Source organism: Pristiophorus japonicus, chromosome 22, assembly GCF_044704955.1.
Source record: "Pristiophorus japonicus isolate sPriJap1 chromosome 22, sPriJap1.hap1, whole genome shotgun sequence".
Classification (NCBI taxonomy): Eukaryota; Metazoa; Chordata; class Chondrichthyes; family Pristiophoridae; genus Pristiophorus; species Pristiophorus japonicus.
This window is the reverse complement of record NC_091998.1, coordinates 25320943-25345555: the sequence shown is the minus strand read 5'-3', so window position 1 is coordinate 25345555 and position 24613 is coordinate 25320943. Positions and strand designations below refer to the sequence as shown.

Sequence of the window (24613 nt, the reverse complement as noted above, 5' to 3'; positions counted from 1 at the left end):
TACCCCTCATCATTTTGATCATAGAAACATAGAAAATAGGAGCAGTTGTAGGCCATTCGGCCCTTCGAGCCTGCACCGCCATTCAATATGATCATGGCTGATCCTCTATCTCAACACCATATTCCCGCTTTTCCCCCATACTCCTTGATGCCTTTTGTTTCTAGGAATCTTATCTATCTCCCTCTTAAATATATTCAGTGACTTGGCCTCCACAGCCTTCTGTGGTAGAGAATTCCACAGGTTCACCATCCTCTGAGTGAAAAAATTTCTCCTCATCTCGGTCCTAAATTTCCGTATCCTGAGACTGTGACCCCTTGTTCTATATTTTCCAGCCAGGGGAAACATCCTCCCTGCAACCAGTCTATCAAACCCAGTCAGAATTTTATACATTGCAATGAGATCCCCTCTCATTCTTCTAAACTCTAGTGAATACAGGCCCAGTTGACCCAATCTCTCCTCATACGGCAGTCCTGCCATCCCAGGAATCAGTCTGGTGAACCTTCGCTGCACTCCCTCTATGGCAACTATATCCTTTCTTAGGTAAGGAGACCAAAACTGCACACAATACTCCAGGTGCGGTCTCACCAAGGCCCTGTATAACTGTAGTATGACATTCTTGCTCATGTACTCAAATCCTCTTGCAATAAAGGTCAACATACCATTTGCCTTCCTAACTGCTGCTGCACCTACATGTTTGCTTTCAATGACTGGTGTACAAGGACACCCAGGTCCCTCTGTACATCGACACTTCCCAAGCCATCACCATTTAATTAATACTTTGTCCTTATGTTTTTCCTACCAAAGTGGATAACTTCACATTTATCCATGTTATACTGCATCTGCCATGTGTTTGCCCACTCACTCAACCTATCTAAATCGCCTTGCAGTGTCTTTGCATCCTCCTCACAACTCCACCTAGTTTTGTGTCGTCAGCAAACTTGGAAATATTACATTTGGTTCCCTCATCCAAATCATTTATTTATATTGTGAATAGCTGGGGCCCAAGCACTGATCCCTGTGGTACCCCACTAGACACTGCGCGCCACCCCGAAAAAGCCCCGTTTATCCCTACTCTCTGTTTCCTGTCAGTTAACCAATTTTCAATCCATGCCAATACATTACCCCCAATCCTATGTGCTTTAATTCTGCACACTAACCTCTTATGTAGGACTTCATCAAAGGCCTTCTAAAAATCCAAATACACTACATCCACTGATTCTCCCGTATCTACATCCACTGGTTCTCCCTTATCTATTCTATCAGTTACATCCTCAAAAAAAATGTAGGTTTGTCAAACATGATTTTCCTTTCATAAATCCATGTTGACTTTGTTTAATCCCGTTGATATTATCTAAGTGTGCCATTATTACATCCTTTATAATAGACTCTAGCATTTTCCCTACTACTCATGTTAGGTTAACTGGTCTGTGGTTTCTCTGTTTTCTCTCTCCCTCCTTTTTTAAATAGTGGGGTTACATTTGCCACCCTCCAATCTGCAGGAACTGTTCCATAATCTATAGAATTTTGGAAGATGACAACCAATGCATCTACTATTTCCATGGCTACCTCTTTTAGTACTCTGGGATGCAGATCATCAGGCCCTGGGGATTTATCTGCCTTCAGTCCCATTAGTTTCTCCAGCACTATTTTCTTACTAATAATTATTTCCTTTAATTCCTCTTGCTCACTAGACCCTTGGTTCCCTAGCATTTCTGGGATGTTATTTGTGTCCTCTTCCGTGAAGACAGAACCGAAGTATTTATTTAATTGTTCTGCCATTTTCTTGTTCCCCATTAAAAATTCTCCAGTTTCTGTCTATAAAGGACCTACATTTGTCTTCACTAATTTTTTTTTTTTACGTACTTGTAGAAACTTTTGCAGTCGGTTTTTATGTTCCTTGCACGTTTACTCTCATACTCTATTTTTCTGCTCTTAATCAATCTCTTGGTCCTTTTTTGCTGAATTCTAAACTGCTCCCAATCCTCAGGCTTGCTACTTTTTCTGGCAACTTTGTATAACTCCTCTTTGAATCTAATACTATCCTTAATTTCTTTTGTTAGCCATGGTTGGGCCACTTTTCCTTTTGTGTTTTTACACCAGAAAGGAATGTATAACTGTTGCAATTCATGCATTCGTTCCTTAAATATTAGCCATTGCCTATCACCTCTATCAAATCTCTTCGCAACCTTCTCTGCTCTAAGGAGAACAATCCCAGCTTCTCTAGTTTCTCCACATAACTGAAGTTGCTCATCTCTGGTACCATTCTGGACCCTCACTGAGGCCTTGATATCCTTCCTGAATTTGGTGCCCAGAATTGGGACACTTCAGAGCAAAACATTGGAGATTCAATTAGGACTCGAGTCTTGGGAAGGGGCAAAGGTCATGTCACATTGGCCTTCCAACAGCCAGCAGATGGAGAAGACCATTATCCCATCAGTATGGGCTGGGTTTGAGTTCCGTTCCAGAGTTGAAAGGATAGAATCACAGCACTATACTGTTTCCCGTGTTACCTCTGAATAATGCTTTTCCTCATGACTGGTGGTTAAATTGTATCAACTGGAATTGCTGCTGTGCTTTACCAGTGGGAGATTAGCGGATCCTCTGGAGACTCAGCACAAACGACTAAAATAAACCAAAGTTATGTCGGGAGATCGGGAGAACCCCACAGAAATTCAGGGCCCGCAAGTTCCACAAAGCGTTACCCATGAACAACATTGCACGCCTCCAGCGAGCACCAAAGATTTAGTTGACATATCCTGTGCTCCATGCGATTGGTAGGAGCTCTAGAATACCTACTGTCTCCTAGAGCTTTGCCAGTGTTCCTTAGGAAGTCTGAGAGGAAGGACCCACGGTTTTTCCTGAATCCGCTGTAGCTGTTTCCTGTCTCGGGTGCTGGTGTGGTTGGGGGCATGTCTGGGAAGGAGTAGACTTGATGGTCTAATTCTGCCATTCTTTTGGTACATTCTTGTGTACACGCTTACCCAATGATGCCAACTTTCCTCCTGTGCCAATATTTTATACAATTATTTCAAGTTTCTACAACTGTCTAAACATTAGTGTTACTTTATTAAGAAAGTGAAAGTTTTGCCTGCTATTATCTGTGTTTCTATGAAGCGTGTGGCAGTCAGCAGCAGTCATGGGAACATAGGAATTGTTAGACAAAATAAGACCAAGGTTCAGCTAGTTCACTTTCGACCATCCTGGTAGTCGCATGATACAATAATGGAGCAGTTGACTAATCATAGCAATCGATCTTTATCAATTAGTTTACAACAGACCCAGACCTGACACGAGGAAAACCTCTAGCGGTGGAGAGCTTTGGGAGCCGTAGGTCCAAAGATACCTGTTCCTCCCAAGAATGCTACATTTATCACATCACATCTCAAATTACTCATATACTGCACCCCAAAATATTATTTTCTGAAAGAAGTCTATCTAATTTAATCCAAATCCATCTTATCGCAATCGTCTGTTTTTTGACTCTCAGCAGCAAGCAGGCTCAGGTTAGTTTCAAGATAGCTTAGATATATGGGGCACCCTTATGAGACTTTTAAATGGAGGAAAATTCCTCAGACATGAAGCTGGTCCATTGTCCTGCGTGCCCAAATTCTCAAGATGCCCACCTGATGCTTTGCAACAGGAGTGCAAACTCGTAAAGGTACCCCTCTACTTTCATCCCAACAATGATCCCCAACCCCAATTTGAGCTGAGTAGCCTTCCTACATTAATGTGATGTTGTTCCATTTCTCACACCAGCCAACCCTATCTCCTGAGCAAGACGGTCAACTCCAGTGCAAAATTAGGGGCGGATCTGTGCTATGAGCTATCACTGACGAGGAACTAGCTCCCTGGTTGCATCACCCCACAGTAACTCTGTGTCAGGAGGCAGCCCTTCATCATGTGGATCCTCTACTTGAGTGTTTGGACCTAGGTGGCCATGACTGCAGTGAAGAATCCTCGCACATCATGGCTGTCGGCCAGCTGCTGAATCTCCTGTGCTTTCTCCACCCAACATCTGTTCTTTAGGTCCCGGGTTTTTTGTTGGGCCTCGGCCTTAAGCCGTCTGTAATGCTGCCTTGCTGCTCCCGAGTTGGGTTGTTGTTTTAGGTTCAGAAATGCCCTGTGCTTGCGATTTATTAGCTCTTGAATCTCCTGGTCATTCTCATCCAACCAGTCCTGGTGTTTCTTGGTTGAGTGACCGAGCGTCTCTTCGCAGGCGCTTGTTATGGTGGCCTGGAGGGCAGACTAAGCGCTGTGGGCATTCTGCGTCTCGGGGTCATCAAGGGTCACCAGATTAGCAGTGAAGTACTGGTTGTATAGGGCTCTCTTAGCTGGGTCCTTGAGTGCACCGGTGTTGACTTTTTTGCAGCACTGCTTCTGCTGCCATTGCCGCTTTGGGGCTATGTTGATGTTGATGATGGAACAGATTAGGCGATGGTCCGTCCAGCAGTTGTCAGCTCCTGTCATGACCCTTGCGCCTGCGCAAATTCAGAGACTGAACTCCAAGTCATAGTCAACATCTTCACTGAGGCGTATGAAAGCACGGGCCCTACACTAAACATCTGTAAGACAAAGGTCCTCCACCAACCTGACCCCGCCATACAGCAATGCCCCCTAGTCATCAAGACCAATGGCGCAGCTCTAGACAAAGTGGACCACTTTCCATACCTCGGGAGCCTATTATCAACAAGGATAGACATCGACGACGAGGTTCAACACCGCCTCCAGTGCACCAGCGCAGCCTTCAGCCGCCTGAGGAAAAGAGTGTTCGAAGATCAGGCCCTCAAATCAACCACCAAGCTCATGGTCTATAGGGCTGTAGCGATATCATAGGCAGTCCCTCGGAATCGAGGAAGACTTGCTTCCACTCCTGAAGTGAGTTCTTTGGTGGCTGAACAGTCCAATACGAGAGCCAATTTTATTGGATATATTCAAGAGGGAGTTAGATGTGGCCCTTACAGCTAAAGGGATCAAGGGGTATGGAGAGAAAGCAGGAAAGGGGTACTGAGGTGAATGATCAGCCATGATCTTATTGAATGGCCTACTCCTGCAACTATTTTCTATGTTTCTATGCTTCTGTCACAGGTGGGACAGATAGTCATTGAGGGAAATGGTGGGTGGGACTGGTTTGCCGCACGCTCTTTCTGCTGTCTGCCCTTGATTTCTGCATGCTCTCGGCATTGAGACTCGAGGTGCTCAGCGCCCTCTCGAATGCACTTCCTCCACTTAGGGCGGTCTTAGGCCAGGGACTCCCAGGTGTCAGTGGGGATGTTGCACTTTATCAGGGAGGCTTTGAGGGTGTCCTTGTAGCATTTTCGTTGCCCACCTTTAGCTCGTTTGCTGTGGAAGAGATCCGAGTAGAGCACTTGCTTTGGGAGTCTCGTGTCTGGCATGCGGACTATGTGGCCTGCCCAGTATAGTGATAACCGCCCTCCTATATGGCTCAGAGACGTGGACCATATACAGTAGACACCTCAAATCGCTGGAGAAATACCACCAACGATGTCTCCGCACGATCCTGCAAATCTCCTGGGAGGACAGATGCATCAACATTAGCGTCCTCGATCAGGCCAATATCCCCAGCATCAAAGCACTGACCACACTCGACCAGCTCCGTTGGGCGGGTCACATTGTTCGCATGCCTGACTCCTAAAGCAAGCACTCTACTCGGAACTCTACACGGCAAATGAGCCCCAGGTGGGCAGAGGAAACGTTTCAAGGACACCCTCAAAGCCTCCTTGATAAAATGCAACATCCCCATCGACACCTGGGAGTCCCTGGCCAAAGACCGCCTTAAGTGGAGGAAATGCATCCCGGAGGGCGCTGAGCACCTCGAGTCTCGTCGCCGAGAGCATGCAGAAAACAAGCACAGGCAGCAGAAAGAGCGTGCGGCAAACCAGTCCCACCCACCCTTTCCTCCAACGACTGTCTGTCCCACCTGTGACAGAGACTGTTGTTCCCGTATTGGACTGTTCAGTCACCTGAGAACTCACGTTTAGAGTGGAAGCAAGTCCTCCTCGATTCCAAGGGGCTGCCTATGTTGATGGGATCCTCTACATGATAAAATCGCTGGGTTGTTTTCATCTTTAAAACAGAACTTGATCAAGCACATTGAATCACTCCACGTGTAATTTCAAGAAATGTATGTTGGAAGCTTGGTCCCCAAATAGAAAATAACCCACAGCGAGAGTCTCTTCAGGGCTGTGACTTATTTGCCTGCAGTTACTGGGGTGGGGAGGTGCATTTTTCTCCTAACTAGTTAATGTTTCCAAACCTCCAGGATTGTCTTGGAATCGCCACAAATTGAACATTAATCTCCTGGACACTACTGTGAACAGCTCCGGGAGAAAAATCATAGGAACATTAAAAAAAAATTCTTTGAACATTTTCATTTATTCGTTGTAAAAATATTGGAGATGGGGAAAAAAGGCTGCTTCGTTCAATTGGGTGACAAAGAGTCTGTTCTCTTTTCAATTGGCCGTGGGAAGGCAGTGCTTCCGAAGGATGGGCCAATGGTGGGAGTGTGGGAGGAGGGGTGGTTCGAGGTGGGAGGTCATGTGATGAAACCTCCAGGAATAGACCAATCAGAGTTGACGATCCTGTAATTAGTGTGTCCCTATCAAAAAACTTCAAACTTTGACAAAAAGTTACATTCATACAGGCAGTGCATAATTCAATTAAAAATCTAACAGAACAGTATGATTGTAAACAATGTTGACCATAATTAGATTAAATTAAAAAATGAAATTTACATACAAAAAATGCTTTAAGTATGTGCCCTAAAATTTAGGCCCTTGGGTAGAGATCAAAGGTCAATGCTGCAGTACCTTGCTTGATGGTTAAATGTTGAAATGGAATCTACCCAAAACCCCCATAAAATATTGTGGGAAAACCTGTCACAAATTAATTTATTCAAAATAGAGTATGGTTTGCAGTCTTTGACAAACTCTTGTTGGTATTAATTTTGGAGAGAAAATGGGGAGTGAAAGTGGTCTTGGGTGAAAGCGAATTGGCTGTCATCTTACATCTCCCTGCAATTACCTTTTCGGTTGAAGTCAATGATCTGTGTGGCCAAGGTTCAATCTGCAGCCTGTAAGAGGTCACGGATTTCAGCTAGCGCTGCTCAAATTGGCCTCAGCACCCCAGTCTAGGGAGGAGGACAATAATTGGTCAGCGTTGTGGCTGCTGAACGCTCTCCAGTAACCGCTTGCTGGAAAATTGGCATGTGCCGATTTTGGCCGAGGACATGTTGTGTCAGGAGCAGCCTCCATTAAACAGCTTGCTCACAATCGCTGGTAGTCTGACAAACTAAGGAAGGTTGCGCGTCTGAGAGACTGGGGGACAGTCAGCTTTCAGAGGAGATAAACAAAATGGGGAATGGGGACAAATCAGAAAAGAACAAAAATTTTCATTTATATACGCCTATAATGTAGTAAAACATCCCGAGGCATTATCAAACAAAATTTGGTGCCGAGCCACGTAAGATATTAGGACAGCTCACAAAAAGCTTGTCAAAGAGATAGGTTTTAAGGGGCATCTTAACGGAGGGGAGGTGGCAGTAGAGAGGTTTAAGGAGGGAATTCCAGAGCTTAGGGCCTAGATGGATAAAGGCACGGCCACCAATGGTGGGGCGAAGGGACTGGAGGATGTACAAGACGCCAGAGTTGGAGGAATGTTGAGAGGGTTGTTGGGCAGCAGAAATTTACGTTAGGGCGGGGGAGCGACGTTATGAAGGGCTAAATAGGAGCAGAGACTGTTATGAGCTACAGCAAACGTTTTTATTCTGGCGTGAGTTCAGCATTTGGAATGTGGAAGCTTCTGTTCAAATAGAAGGCGAGCAACTCGTTCACAGCAATGGGCGGAACCCACTGAACAGGCAGGTTTTGTTTATTCTGAATACACTAAATTCAATCTTGCAAATGCGAGCCAAATCAACTGATTTTTTTCAGGGGCAGGGAAGCATTTGGACAATTTAACTTCTGTTTCCAGTTATCTGATATCACGTGGAGAAGTGTTTCACCTTCAAACCATCCACCGCAACCTCACCGACCTCTCAGTGGCTCGCCAGAAATAGGCAGGCAGTGAGAAGCCCATTGCTCTGACGTTGCGATTGACGAACTTACGGGAGTAAGTGCAACTGATAAGGTGATTAAAATGGGAAGATAAAAAACTGGGTAAAAGGCAAAAAAAAAATATCGAAGCACAGCTTCAGAAACCAGAGACAGAATTATGTGAAACACTGCACTATCGGTTTGAAAGATTAACCAACACAGCATACTGCAGCTTTGACAAGCGGCTTTTAAAACCATAGAGAAGTGTACTTTGATTTCTACATGCTGCTGTGCCCTCTGGCTTTTACTGATTTTCACGTGAGCATTTTTCTTTTAAATCAATTCACAATTATCACCAACACCAAGGATTACATCTGCAAGAGGACTGGTTAACCCTAACCTGCCTGGCAACAGACACACGGAGGCCGGGAAGTTCCTCGGAGCTGTGTGTAAAGAGGGTTTCCAGCGAAGTTACGGCAGGAGGGGGACTCCCAGAAAATTCCCGGCCCTGCTAATTCTGCCCCTTTGACTGGGCGCTTAATGTCAAACCAGTTCACCACCCAGGCCACAGTCTATGGTTGTTTTGATAGCAGCTTCTCACACATTTCTGAGTTGGCTCGATGCAGCGGTAACTCTGCACCCTGAACAGTCATTGATCTCTTCTTCCTGATGGTAAACGGAACTCCCTTTTGCAGAGACTCGTAGATTGTAGCCGTCTCTCTGAAAACAACAACAACTTGTATTTATATAGCGCCTTTAACGTAGTACAACGTCCCAAGGCGCTTCACAGGAGCATTACAACTCTTTTGGTTGGAAAACAAAATTAAACAGTTAAATCAAGTGCCCCCTGATCTGGGGGACACTCCAACACTTATCAAGGCCCTTTTTGTATTTTTGGGGGTTTTTTTGTGTTTATTTTAATGTTTTTTTTTGTTGGTTTTTTTGGGCACTAAAACCGTAAATTTACAAGTGCCCCCTATAAAAGGGAAGGGGGGGGGGCACTAAAACCGGCAATAAAACAAATTAAACTTTAAAACATATAAAATCAAATTAAAATTTGGTTGCCGGGGGTGATGATGCACTCCAGTCCCTCCGGCGCCCACCTCTCGCGGAAGGCCGCGAGCGTCCCGGTGGACACCGCGTGCTCCATCTCCAGGGACATCCTGGCTCGGATATAACCGCGGAAGAGAGGCAGGCAGTCGGGCTGAATGACCCCCTTGACCGCCCGCTGCCTGGAGCGGCTGATGGCACCCTTGGCCGTGCCCAGGAGCAGTCCTACGAGGAGGCCCTCGGACCTACCCGCTCCCCTCCGCCAGAGTGCCCAAAGATCAGGAGTGTGGGACTAAAGTGCAACCAGAAATTGAGGAGCAGCCCCTTTAAATAATGGAACAGGGGCTGCAACCTCGCACATTCCATAAAAACATGGTACACGGACTCCTCCAGACCGCAGAAATTGCAGGCGGCACAGGAGCGTTACAGGACAAAACAATAAGTACGACACCGAGCAATATAAGAAGAAATGATGGCAGGTGACCAAAAAGCTTGGTCAAAGAGGTAGCTTTTAAGGAGTGTCTTAAAGGAGGAAAGAGAGGTAGAGAGACGGAGAGGTTTAGGGAGGGAGTTCCTGAGCATAGGGCCCAGGCAGCTGAAGGCACGGCCATCAATGGCTGAGCGATTGTAATCAAAGATGCTGAGGAGGGTAGAATTAGAGGAGCGCAGACATCTCGGGGGGTTGTGGGGCTGGAGGAGATCACAGAAATAGGGAGGGATGAGGCCATGGAGGGATTTGTAAACAATGATGAGAATTTTGAAATCGAGGCATTGCTTAACCGGGAGACAATGTAGGTCAGCGAGCACAGGGGTGATGGGTGAGCGGGACTTGGTGTGAGTTAGGACACAGGCAGCCGAGCTTTGGATGACCTCAAGTTTACATAGGGTAGAATGTGGGAGACCAGCCAGGATTGAGTTGGAGTAGTCAAGTCTAGAGGTAACAAAGGCATGGCGAAGGGTTTCAGCAGCAGATGAGCTGAGGCAAGGGCGGAGACGGGTAATGTTACGGAGGTGGAAATAGGCAGTCTTAGTTATGCTGTGGATATGTGGCCGGAAGCTCATTTCAGGGTCAAATATGACCCCCAGGTTGCGAACAGTCTGGTTCAGCCTCAGACAGATGCTAGGGAGAGGGGTGGAGTCGGTGGCTGGGGAACGCAGTTTGTGGCGGAACAAGGAGGAAGTGACAACTTCAGACTCAACTTCAAGTTTTGTTTATATTCTGTGATGAAGAATGGCGGAGATATTTGAACGTAATAAATCCAAATGAACCAATCTCATTAAAGACCAAACTAGATTGACATGAAGCAATCTGTAGATCACCAGAGAGCAGTCAGAGGTGAGAGTGCATGCAGATCTGAGTCAGAAGGTTGTGGGTTTAAGTCCCACTCCAGGGACTTGAGCCCGTAATCCAAGGTGACACTCCAGTGCAGCGCTGAGGGAGTGCTGCACTGCTGGAGGTGCCGTCTTTAGGATAAGACCCAGTCTGCCTGCTCAGCTAAATATAAAAGATAAACGAAGGGCGGGGTAGTTCTCCCGGTGTCCTGGCCAACATTTATCCCCAAAGCAACAACACCAGAAACAGATTGAATAGTAATTTATCTCATTTGCTGTTTGTCGGAGCTTGCTGAGAGCACATTGGTTGCTGCGTTTCCCTACATTACAACAGTGCCGACACTGGCAGTGACATTATTCATTGGCAGGATAACCCTTGGAGGCGGTGCAACGGAGGTTCACTAGATTGATTCCTGGGATGAGAGGGCTGTCTTATGATGAGAGATTGAGTAGAATGGGCCTATACTCTCTGGAGTTTAGAAGAATGAGAGGTGATCTCATTGAAACATACAAGATTCTGAAGGGGGATTGACAGGGTAGATGCTGAGAGGTTGTTTCCCTCTGGCTGGAGAGTCTAGAACTAGGGGGCACAGTCTCAGGATAAGGGATCGGCCATTTAGGACTGAGATGAGAAATTTCTTCACTCAAAGGGTTGTGAATCTTTGGAATTCTCTACCCCAGAGGGCTGTGGATGCTGAGTCGTTGAGTATATTCAAGGCTGAGATCAGTAGATTTTTGGGCACTAAGGGAATCAGGGATATGGGGATTGGGCGAGAAGGTGAAATTGATGTAGAAGTTCAGCCATGATCTTATTGAATGATGGAGGGAGCATATGGCCTACTCCTGCTCCTATTTCTTATGTGCTTATAAAAGCTTCTAATTCCCAATACTTGTAATTTTCCCTCGGATATTCTATCACTCGAGCTTATTTCAGGTGTCTCTTCATACAACTCAACAGTAGCTATGTGAAATTGCGCACTGTTTACCAAAGGTTTGGATCTGATGTTCAGATCTTTTGAAACTCCAAACTCAGCCTACACTTATTCAGTGAATAGTGTGGGTACACTTCAGCAGCTCAATGAAAATCGTGAATAAGAACTGTACCGAGAATCTCTCCTGTAGACATTACGCTGCCAATCAATCTGAAAACCAATGCCCCAGCTTCCCAAAGGCCTGTTCGCCATGGGGATGTTGCATGACTTGACTCTGTGGGGCAACTTTTATCATTCAGCACTGCCACTGACAGAAGGCCATACAGGGGATATGAGCACGGAGGTTATCATGTATCTTACATTATTATATATAACTGTATCCTAACATGCTATACATGACTGTAATAAGATATGACCTGTAACCACCAGCATAGCTTACCACCAGGGGTGCACTTGCAAGAGACAGGTAATATAAGGATAGGTCTCAGGCAAGTGCAGCATTCCAGAGCTGTGAAATAAAGGTGCAAGTCCAGAGTGACCTTGACTTCACTACATGCCTCGTGTGAATCTGTACTGAGGGGACAGGACTTTACAGTGGCGACGAGTTACGGGATTACAGAAGAGCCCATCTCTTGACCAGCTGTGGCTCAAAAACATACGTTTTAATGAAGGATCTGTTGGCACCCGAGAAACCAGCAAGCAAGTCGTTTGAAGAATTGAGCACACTGGTAAGAGACCACCTGAAGCCAGCGAGCAGCCTACACATGGCCAGACACAGGTTCTACAACTACAGACGCTGTGTGGGCCAGAGCATACCCGACTTCGTGGCGGAACTTCGGAGGTTGGCTAGTTTATGTGAGTTCTCCGATGAACTGAGGAGAGAAATGCTGAGAGACTTTTTCATTGAAGGAATAGGCCACGCAGGCATATTCCAAAAGCTCAGAGAGACCAAGAATCTGACCTTAGAGGCAGCAGCACTTGTTGCACAGACATTCTTGGTAGGGGAAGAAGAAACGAGGTTGATTTACAATGCAGGTACGACAACTAACGAAATATCGGAACAAGAAGTTCATAGCACTAAACAAGCTGCTACCCCCACACACAGACAAAACTGGGAGAACAGGCTCTCGACAGCAGGCAGAAGCCATCAAGGGCCACAGGAACGGCCGTTCACACCTCATCAACCCACAATGCGAGCAATCACCTACAAACTGAGAGAAGCTCAAAAGAGATCAGCCAGACGCAGCTCATTCTTTGGGAACACTTTGAACAATGGAACAGGTCTGTGCTGGAGGTGTGGGCATGGGCACTCGTCAAGGGAATGTCGATTTCAGCAGGCTGTTTGCAGAAATTGTGAATATACAGGGCATTTGGCCCGCATGTGCAAAAAAATGGCAGCTCGGCTGATATACGAATCGGATGGGTCGGAAAGCGGACCAGAAGATGGTGGGGACAGTACCCGGGACACCGATGTACAGTGTGTCAACACAATCAATGGCCGCTGCTCCTACAACAGGACGCCTCCTATAATGATGAGGATCCTACTCAACGGGATACCTGTCAACATGGAGCTGGATACGGGAGCGAGTCAATCTCTTATGGGCGCTCAACAATTTGAACAACTGTGGCCGCATAAAACAGACCAAAACTCACAAGGGTCGACACCAAACTAAGGACCTATACCAAAGAAATTGTACCAGTCCTCGGCAGCGCCATGCTCTCTGTCACACACAAAGGGACAGTGAACCGACTTCCCCTGTGGATTGTCCCCGGAGACCCCCCGAAGCTGGCTGGCAAAACTAAACTGGAAATGGGATGATGTCCATGCCATGTCATTAGAGGAATAGACCTCCTGCTCAACAGTTATAAAGCGATTTGAACATCTCTTTCAGCCAGGTGTGGGCACTTTCAAAGGGGCCAAAGTCAAAATCTACATCACACAGGATGCTAGACCGGTCCATCACAAGGCCAGAGCTGTACCCTATGTGATGAGGGAAAAGATTGAACACGAACTAGACAGGCTTCTGCGGGAAGGCATTATATCACCTGTGGAATTCAGCGACTGGGCAAGTCCCATCATCCGAGTCATGAAGCCTGATGGATCTGTACGAATCTGTGGGGACTACAAATCTACCATAAGCAGAGTCTCCCTATAGGACCAGTACCCGCTGCCCTGAGCGGAGGACTTATTTGCCACATTGGCTGGAGGTAAACTTTTCTCAAAATTAGACCTCACATCTGCTTATATGACGCAAGAATTGACCGAGGAATCCAAGCTACTCACCACCATCAACACACATCGAAGCCTTTTCATGTACAATCGATGCCCATTCGGCATCAGGTCGGCAGCTGCCATATTCCAGCGCAACATGGAGAGTCAGCTCAAGTCCATCCCGGGGACAGTTGTATTTCAAGATGACATACTTATCACGGGCAGGGACACCGACTCCTATCTCCGTAATTTGGAGGAAGTACTAAAGCGGTTGGATCGGGTAGGCCTACGAGTCAAGAAATCCAAGTGCCTGTTTCTCGGACCCGAGGTTGAATTTTTGGGCAGAAGGATTGCCGCTGATGGAATCCGCCCAACAGAGTCCAAAACAGAAGCAATTCGCCTGGCACCTAGGCCCCGGAATGTCTCAGAACTGCAATCCTTTCTCGGGCTACTCAATTACTTTGGGAACTTTATGCAGAACTTAAGCACGCTGCTGGAGCCTCTCCACGTGCTACTCAGGAAGGGGTGCGATTGGTTTTGGGGGGATGCCCAGGAACGTGCCTTCAATAAGGCACGCAACCATCTGTGTTCCAACAGTGTTTTGACTTTCTTTGATCCAGGTAAAAAGCTAGTTCTCACATGCGATGCGTCAGCGTATGGGGTCGGGTGCATTTTGCAACATGTCAATAGTGCGGGCAAATTACAACCCATAGCTTATGCTTCCAAGTCACTTTCGCGGGCGGAGCGCGGGTACGGAATGGTAGAGAAGGAGGCGCTTGCGTGCGTGTATGGTGTCAAAAAGATGCACCAATACCTTTTCGGGGCCAAGTTCGCGTTAGAAACTGACCACAAGCCCCTCACGTCCCTCCTATCCGAGAGCAAGGCAATAAACGCCAATGCCTCGGCGCGAATTCAACGGTGGGCACTCATGCTGGCGTCCTACGACTATACCATAAGGCACAGACCAGGCACAGACAACTGTGCCGACGCGCTCAGCAGGCTACACCTGGTGACCACGGAAGGGTCTGACGAACAGGACTGTGAGATAGTCATGGCAATCAATGCCTTTGAGTCCACAGGTTCGCCCATGACGGCTCGCCAAATCAGAGCCTGGACAGCCTGCGACCCCACGTTATCCTTAGTAAAAAGATGTGTCCTAACCGGTGACTGGGCAGAGGCTCGCGATGCCTGCCCCAAGGAATTAAAACCCTTTCACAGGAGCATGCATGAGCTATCACTACAAGTAGACTGCCTGATGTGGGGCAGCCGAGTAGTCATGCCTCTGCGAAGCAGAGAGGCATTTGTCCGGGAGCTCCACCGCGAGCACCCAGGGATCGTTCTCATGAAGGCCATAGCCAGATCCCACTTCGGGTGGCCTGGTATTGACGCGGACTTGGAGCTCTGCATTCGAAGGTGGACCATTTGTGCCCAACTCAGCAATACCCCCAGGGAGGCTCCACTGAGCCTACCAAACCGTGGTCGCGGGTGCACGTAGACTATGCGGGCCCATTCATGGGCAAAATGTTCTTCGTAGTTGTAGATGCATTTCAAAGTGGATCGAATGCACCATTTTAAACTCGAGCACATCCTCCACCACTGTGGAGAACCTCGCAACCATGTTTGCAACGCACGGAATCCCTGACATTTTGGTCAATGACAATGGTCCGTGCTTCACCAGCGCAGAATTCCAAGACTTTATAATTGACCACGGCATAAATCATGTCAAGACGGCACTGTTCAAGCCGGCCTCCAACAGCCAGGTGGAGAGAGCAGTGCAAATCATTAAACAAGGCATGCTTAAAATCCAAGGTCCCACGCTGCAGGGTCGCATGTCGCGACAGCTGCTGGATTACAGATCTCGTCCGCACTCATTGACTGGGATCCCCCCGCGCAACTGTTGATGAAAAGGACTTTAAAAACAAGGCTCTCATTAATCCTCCTAGACATGCACGAAATCGTTGAGGCAAAGCGTCGTAAGCTGACTGAATACCATGACAGAAATTTGAGGGGGAGATGGAATGAGATAGGGGACAAAGTGTTTGTACTAAACTATAGCAGGGGTCCCAAATGGCTTGCAGGGACAGTAACTGGCAAGGAAGGAAACAGGCTACTGGTAGTACAAATGGACAATGGCAAAACCTGCCGGAGGCATGAAGACCAAGTCAAAAGCAGATTTACCAACAACACTGCGGAACCAGAGGCAGACTACAATGTGGAACTCGTACCACACCTGGTGGACAGACAGAGGGAACAACCTAAGGAAAGGGCAATCCCAACAGACAGCCCAGGCGAGTCAACAACAATCACACCAATCGAAACAGACAGCCCAGGCGAGATACCAGCAACCACACCCAAAGAAAAACAGACACCAAGGCAAACAACTGAACCACAACTCAGACGTTCCACGCGAGAGCGTAGACCACCTGAGAGACTGAACCTATAAAGACAATAAGACCTTGGGGGAGGGTGATGTCATGTATCTTACATTATTATATATAACTGTATCTTAACATGCTATACATGACTGTAATAAGATATGACCTGTAACCACCAGCATACCTTACCACCAGGAGTGCACTTGCAAGAGACAGGTATATAAGGACAGGTCTCAGGCAAGTGCAGCATTCCAGAGCTGTGAAATAAAGGTGCAGGTCCAGAGTGACCTTGACTTCACTACATGCCTCGTGTGAATCTGTACTGAGGGGACAGGACTTTACAGAGGTTTGTACCTCCTGACTGTTTAAGCAGTGGAAAATCGTGCAGGCTGTTAATTGAGTGAGTGCATGTACCCCTTTAAAACTGGACGCAATATTCTAATGGTATGGCCTGACCATTACCTCTTTGCTTTTATACTCCATGCCCGTTTACAAAACCTAGCATTTGATGTGTTTTACTTACAATATTGAACTCCCACTTTTAAAGATCTGTGGATGTGATGAAGGAGTTGCAATCAATGCGGTAATACTACTTGCTCGTCATTTCACACCTTGCGCGCTTGTGCAAGGTGTGAAATACACAGGGATTAAAGTGTTGTGTATCAATGCATATTGGAAGATTGGTGACACTAGAAACTATTCGGAATCAAGACACCAGCTATTGTGACACCAGGCACTGGCCCCCATACAGTTACAGTTGGAAAAGAAAGGAAAAGGAAGAAAAGAAAGTGTGTCAGCCGTGACTCAGTGGGCAGCACTCTCGTCTCTGAGTCGGAAGGTTGTGGGTTCAAATCCCAGTCCAGGGCCTTGAGCACAAAAATCTAGGCTGACACTCCAGTGCAGTGCTGAGGGAGTGCTGCAATGTCGGAGGTGCCGTCTTTCGGATGAGACGTTAAACCGAGGCCCCATCTGCTCTCTCAGTGGATGTAAAAGATCCCAGGGCACTATTTCGCAGAAGAGCAGGGGAATTATCCTCGGTGTTCTGGCCAATATTTATCCCTCAATCAACATAACAGAAACAGATTATCTGGTCATTATCACACTGCAGTTTGTGGGAGCTTGCTGTGCGCAAATTGGCTGCCTCATTTCCTACATTACAACAGTGACTATACTCCAAAAGTACTTCATTGACTGTAAAGCACTTTGAGACAGCCGGTGGTTGTGACACTATATAAATGCAAGTCTTTCTTTTTAAAAGGGAAAGGAAAGAAGGAAAGAAAAGGAAAGGAAGGAACTTGCATTTATATAGCGCCTTTCACAACCTGAGGATGTCCCAAAACGCTTTACAGCCAATGAAGTACTTTTTGAAGTTTAGTTACTGTTGTAATGTAGGAAACATGGCAGCCAATTTGCATACAGCAAGCTCCCAGAAACAGCAATGTGATAATACATAGTATTTACAGCAAATAAACAGGTTCAGCCCAGGTCCATGCTCCACACGAGCGGATCGTCTGTTTTATTAATGACCTCGGTTAAGATAAATATTGGCCAGTACACGAGGAAAAACTCATCTTGCTCTTCTTGTAAATCAGTGTCAGAGCAGTAGGAGGCATTCAAGGAAGAGATCTGAAGGGTTCAGGCCAAATATATGCTCTTAAAGAAAAAGGGTGGGACTAACAAATCTGGAGCCCCCTGGATGTCTCGGGATATACAGGGTAAGAAAAAAAGGGAGGCTATGAGAGATACCGAGGGCTCAATACTGCAGAATCTCTGGAGGAATATAGAAAGTGCAGGGGTCAAATTAAAAAGGCTATTAGGAAAGCGAAGAGAGAGCATGAAAAATTCTTGCCAAGTAAAATCAAGGAAAACCCAAAGATGTTTTATAAATATATTAAGAGCAAGAGGATAACTAAAGAAAGGGTAGAGCCTATTAGAGACCATGAGGGTAATCTGTGCGTAGAGGCAGAAGATGAGGGTATGGTTCTTAATGAATACTTTGCATCTGTTTCGTCAAAAGAAAGGGGCAATGCAGACACTGCTATCGAGGAGGAGGAGTGTGAAATATTAGATGAAATAAACATAGTGAGAGAGGAGGTATTGAGGGGTTTAGCAGCTTTGAAAGTGGATAAGTCCCCAGGCCCAGATGAAATGTATCCCAGGCCGTTCAGCGATGCAAAAGAGGAAATAGCAGAGGCTTTGACCATCATTTTCCAATCCATTCTGGCTTCAGGTGTGGTGCCAGAGGATTGGAGGACTGCTAATGTAGTACCTTTCTTTAAGAAGGGAGAAAGGGATAGACCGAGTAATTACAGGCTAGCCAGCCTAACCTCAATGGTGGGAAAATTATTGGAAAAATTCCTGAAGGACAGTATAAATCTTCATTTAGAAAGACACAGACTAATCAAGGACAGTCAGGACGGATTTGTTAAGGGAAGGTCGTGTTTGACTAACTTGATTAAATTTTTAGTGGAGGTAACCAGGAGGGTCGATGAGGGAAAAGCATATGATGTAGTGTATATGGATTTTAGCAAAGCTTTTGATAAGGTCCCACATTAGCAGGCTGGTCATGGAAACATAGAAAATAGGTGCAGGAGTAGGCCATTCGGCTCTTCGAGCCTGCACCGCCATTCAATGAGTTCATGGCTGAACAATGGTCATGAAAGTAAAAGTCCATGGAATCCAGGGCAAAGTGGCAAGTTGGATCCAAAATTGGCTCAGAGGCAGTGAGCAAAGGGTAATGTTTGATGGGTACTTTTATGACTGGAAGGATGTTTCCAGTGGGGTTCCGCAGGGTTCAGTACTAGGGCCCTTGCTTTTTGTGATATACATCAATGATCCAGAATTGAATATGGGATGTATGTTTAAGAAGTTTGCAGGTGATACTAAAATTGACTATGGGGTTGATAATGAAGAAGAAAGCTGTGGACTGCAGGAAGATATCTATCAACTGGTCAGGTGGGCAGAACAGTGGCAAATGGAATTTAATCCAGAGAAGTGTGAGGTAATGCAGTTGGGGAGGGCTAACAATGAAAGGGAATACACATTAAATGGTAGGACACTGAGAAGTGTAGAGGAACAAAGGGACCTTAGAGACCACATGTCCACAGATCCCTGAAAGTAGCAGGCCAGGTAGATAAGGTGGTTAAGAAGGCATACGGAATGCTTGCCTTTATTAGCCGAGGCATAGAATATAAGAGCAGCGGGGTTATGCTTGAACTGTATAAAACACTGGTTGGGCCACAGCTGGAGTACTACGTGCTGTTCTGGTCACTGCATTACAGGAAGGACGTGATTGCACTGGAGAGGGTACAGAGGAGATTGACTTAGACGTTGCCGGGAGTGGCGAATCTTAGCTATGAGGACAGATTGGATAGGTTGGATTTGTTTTCCTTGGAACAGAGGAGGCTGAGGGGAGACCTCATTGAGGTGTATAAAATTATTAGGGGCCTAGATGTAGTGGATAGAAAGGGCCTATTTCCCTTAGCAGCGAGGTCAACAACCCGGGGGCATAAATTTAAAGTAATTGTTGGACAGTTTAGAGGGGATTTGAGGGGTAATTTTTTCATGCAGAGTGCTGTGGAGGTCTGGAACTCACTGCCTGAAAGGGTGGTAGAGGCAGAAACCCTCACCACATTTAAAAAGTACTTGGATGTGCACTTGAAGTGCCGTAATCTGCAGGGTTCCGGACAGAGAGCTGGAAAATGGGATTAGGCTGGATAGCCTCTTGTTGGCCGGCACGGACACAATGGGCTGAAATGGCCTTCTTCTGTGCTGTAAACTTCTATGATTCTATGATTCTTCAAAATAGTGCAGTGGGATCTTTTACATCCACCTGAGAGGGCAGACTCGGTTTAACAGAAGGGAAATGCTTTGTCTGTGGAGCATTGGGAGCCCTGGTTGTACCTGAGGAAAGGTAACAGGATGCGCTTTGCAGCAAAAAGTAACAGCTTAAAAAAATGAATGCAAGATGAAGCCTTGTATTATTACTGAGCGTGCAGCACAGATAGAAGATTGACATTTAATGTGTTACCTGTACGGGAATGGCTCTTTCAGCAGCTGCAGACAGATCAGAATTGGGAAATCCACAAAGTTAACGGTGCTGACAAAATCCAAAGAAGCTGCAGCCTCGGAATTACTGTTCACTCCCGCTTGAACAAAGGTGGTGTCCACTTGGATTGCAGAATTAATCACCAGTGCCCCTCTGCAGATCAGTGGTTAAAGTAGTACAATTAACAAGCATGTAATCAGGCAAATAGGCAACAGATCTCCATTTACCAGTGATCCCAAATCAATCCTCACCCTTCCAAGTTTTGCAAACCCTACAAACTCGATTAAATTGCTGGTGACTGCTTCACAGATTTGGTCAGCACTGTGGAGACCTATATATATATTGCTTGACTGTGGTTTTAAAAAAAAGATCAATAAGACAGTGGGTAGCCGAGACAAACTCCATGTAAAGGTCCAATTCGCTCCATTATTGGCAGCCGTGCCTTCAGCTGCCTCGGTCCAAAGCTCTGGAATTCCCACACCCAGTCCCGTCTGCCACTCTACCTCTCTCTTCTCCTTTAAAAAGCTCCTTAAAACCAAGCTTCTGGCCACCCCTTCTAAATATCTCTTTATGTGGCTCAGTGTCAAATTTTATCTGATAACGCTCCGGTGAAGCGCCTTGGGAAGTTTTACTAGGTGAAAGGTGCTATATAAATGCAAGTTATAGTTGTTATTGTAGACCTTTCATCTGATCATAGGAGGGATATTGGGCCAGATTTTGTGCAGCAGGGCAGCTAACGGCGTTGGCCATTAGTTAAGACTTGCCCCGCACCCTTCAGCTCAAAAGTATATAAAAATATTTATCTCTCAACCAACATCACTAAAACAGATTATCTGGTCATTATCACATTGTTATTTCTGGGATCTTGCTGTATGTATATTGACTGCCAAGTTTCCTACATTACAACAGTGACTAAACTTCTAAAGTATTTCATTGGTCGTGACTTTGTGACACTTTGGGCTTTGTGACACTCTGAGGTCGTGAAAGGCGCCATACAAATGCAAGTCTTTCTTTCTTGTCGATGGTCAGTTACTGAATATACATTTTTTATTTACAAAATGGCAATGGAGTTGGGAGACTTCAGAATCCTGCTCCACAGAGGCACCTAGTGGCCAGAGTCTGCAACCCCATTGTGACAGTTGACAATGAAAAATTGAATGGGAAATGTTGACATACGAATTTACAACGGTAAAGGTTTACAAAAAAGCATGACCAGAAATAGTGCAACAGGAAGTAAGGTCTGTAGACAGGAAGTGCATGCTCTATGCAAAATATATAGATGTTATCTATACGGATTGTTCTCATTGTAAATAAAAAGCCTTTCATTTGTTATTGTTGTGTATGCATGGTAGTTGTGGGGTGTTGGGCAGGGCCACAAGACTGGGTGTGCTCCTTGTCCACCAATTGGGATGAGGGTCATGTCATCCCAGGGTTTGCCAGGGAAGCTGGAGGGTATTGGCCTCATGCTCCTGGTGTTGGCCCTGGTGGCCATGGGTTGTAGGGCTGGTCTGGTGCAGGTTGTCATTGGTGGTGGCTGGGCTGCCCATTGACCACTATCTCTTTGGTGGGTGTGCTCCCACTGGCTGTATGTGTGTCCTGCAAGGGGCATCACATTTGTTCCAAAGGTCCAGGCTACATGGTCAGGTAGCCTGCTGGACCTGGGGGTCTCCCACAGGAGGATTCCATTGGCATCTGCATGGTCTCTGTAGGACCCAATGTCCTTTGGCAGTGTCCTACCGATATACATGACACCTTGGCTCTGATCACACATAGTCGAGCCTGTATTATACATTCTAGCATTTGCATCACTTTTGGGTGTCCTGGTTTCAACAGACATGGTTACATTAGGCATTTCACATTCTCTATCATTATTGTTAAGCATAATAAACTTGTTCTTAACCTTACTGACACCTGCATTCATCTCATTAGTCACATTAGTTAAACCTGTATCACAATTCATTGTTACATTGTATACATTTTCATACTTGCACCCTTTAATCACATCTTTAGCTTTAAAGTCCATGTACTCAAATAGTTGAAACTTCCCCTTTAAATTTCTTTGGTTTCCGGTCTCCTTTAAGGAAGCCTTTAAATCCGATTGGCCGCTCAGTGGCACGTGATGCTCCTCCAATGCTCCTCGTGGCATGGCCGTGGCCATTTTGATTACTAGTTTTTCTCCTCGTGGTGCTGGTTTTGCAGCCATTTCCTGGCTTTCCTGCAGGTGGGCTGAGGTGGTCTTTTCTTCCACAGGGCCACTTCGCCTGATGTGGACTGGGTTCATCCAATTCCTGCCCAGCAGCGTGGGACCGTTGCCGGCTATAATCCACAGGGGGAGTTTATTCAGCACACTGCCCTGGGAGACCTGGACGTCTACGCTGCCAACGATTTGGATTTTATCTTTGGTATAAGTGAGCAACTTCGCTTGGACAGGAGACAGTTTTGGTCGATTGGTAGGATTTATCCAAATTTTTTCAAAGATCATTTGGCTCATCACAGACTGGCTCGCCCCTGTGTCGATTTCCATGGAGACTGGGATCCCGTCGATGTCCACTTTCATCGTCCATGGAGAACTTTCGGTGGAGCAGGTAAAGATTCCATACTCTTCTTCCAGGGTTTGAGCAACTTCCTCTTCATCTGTGTCGGAGACCGGTTCAGCCGCCAGCTCATCAGAGACGCGGTGAGTAAAGCGTTTTCAGCACATTCTCTGAAGGTGCCCTTTCTCTTTGTAGCCTTTGCATGTATAATCTTTGTGGCGGCACTGGTGGGCCCTGTGGTTTCCACAGCGCCAGCACGGGGCCATCCGGTTTGCCCCATGTGACGGATTCAGGGTTGCGGGACTCGGGGCAGCATTTCTGCCTTTAGACGTATCCATGCGGTGCACTGCGCTCGCCGGTTTAGAGTCCTGGGTCAGTTTTCGCCTGGAGTCGCCGGCCGAAACCATTTAGGCCTGGCTCACTTGGATTGCTTTCTGCAGGGTGACCGTGATGTCAGCCGAGAGCAATTTGTGTAGGAGGCCTCTGTGGCCGATTCCGATGACAAATACGTCCCTTAGTGCTTCATTAAGGTGGTCGCAAAAAATCACACAGAGCAGCTAGTCTTCTTAAGTGTGCAGCATACTTAGCAATTTCTTGGCCCTCAGGTCGCCGGTAAGTGTAGAACTGGTGCCTGGCTGTGAGGATGCTTTCTTTCGGTTTTAGTTGTTCCTGTATGATTGTTACAAGTTGCTCATAGATAGCTCTTGGTGGTTGTCTTTTCCGGGGCTAGTAAGTCCCTGACGAGACAATGGATGGTGGGCCCACAACTGCTAAGCAGGATGGCCCTGCGTTTGTTTGGTAGTGTAGCCAGTGTGTCCCCATCCAGGTGGTTGGCTATAAAAAAATGTTCCAATCTTTCCACAAAAGCATCCCAATCTTCCCCATCTGTATTTTGCTGGAAGTTGCTGAGGTTAGACATGTTGAGCGTGTCGTTCGTGACCTCGTATTCCCGTCACCAGTTGTAGTATATGTAGGCACCTTTAGTAATGACTCCATGAGGCAGGATATGATACTTAAACTGTGTAGAGCTGTAGTCCTTTATTTGCAGCTCCTGAGTGAGCTATTAAATCAGAGGCACTCTTACCTGATTGTACCTTTATTCACAGCCTGATGAAAGCACTGCGCACTCACTTGTAACCTGTTGGAGTTGAACCATTGGCTGTGATAGTGCTGATTGTCCAACACTGCGGATCGGGAGCATCAAAAGTAGTCAAAGACAGACTAAACTGATGGAATAGGGGAAGTTAGATAAGACTAGATTATTCTGTATAGCTTAATAGTTATTTAGTGAGTGATATCGATGCTACATTAATAAAAAAAAACACATACCTATTTCTGATGTTAGTTTTAGATTTTTGACTCCACAACCTGAGCTCAATGTTGCCGGAAATGTCAATCCCAAGCCCCCCATGGAATTCAGCACTTGCTTGAAGCCCAGACTGCAACAGGATTGCCTGCAGGAGAGAGGAAATTGAACACGCACGATCTGTGCAGCAATAGCAAGTGTTTTCAACCTATGCTGAGTGTGTTGGCAAAATGTGTTACCCCTATTAGTTACATGCAGTTTTAACAACCCCCAAGCTTCCTGAATTGAAACAGACTGATCTGAAATGGCACAAGGTGACAACTGAACTCAGCGATACATTTATTTTCAAACCTGTTTTAATTTCGCACCTCGCCCCCACCTTTCCCATCGCTCTCCGATTTCCTTGCATTTCCTCAGGCCTCACACTCCCTCAGGTGCAGCCTTTGCCTCTTCAAACTTTTAGGGTGGAAATTCACTACTGCCTATTTTGAGGCGACAATCCAGGCAGAGCGGTAAGTGTAGTGCCTTGAAATCGCTTGTGCCTCCCGCTGATACATTTGGTTGAATTGGGCCAAGAGCTGACAGGGGCACGAAATCAGCTGTCCTGGCCGGGGGGAGGTGGGGGTGCTAACAAAAATCCTCGCCTTAAATTCTGGAATCCATTGCGCATGCTCCAACGTCCGATTTGAAATCTCGCTGTCACACTGGTAATGCACCCATTAAAGTTTTTTAATTCAGTTATTAGCAAGCTGTAGTGGTAGGTCTGTGTGCTG

General features: G+C 46.4%; 1 protein-coding gene across 1 annotated transcript in view; it reads right to left on the bottom strand.

Moving 5' to 3' along the window:
* Positions 1–6374: 6374 nt before the first annotated feature.
* Positions 6375–24613, bottom strand: part of LOC139234721 (microsomal triglyceride transfer protein large subunit-like) — a 157209-nt gene continuing 138970 nt past the window's right edge. The window contains exons 16-18 of the mRNA XM_070865403.1: positions 23864–23988; positions 19983–20153; positions 6375–8771 (exon numbers count right to left, since the gene is read on the bottom strand). Of these exons, the coding sequence (XP_070721504.1) occupies positions 8624–8771; positions 19983–20153; positions 23864–23988 (444 nt within the window). The 3' untranslated portion in view covers positions 6375–8623. The remainder of the gene's footprint in view (positions 8772–19982; positions 20154–23863; positions 23989–24613) is intronic.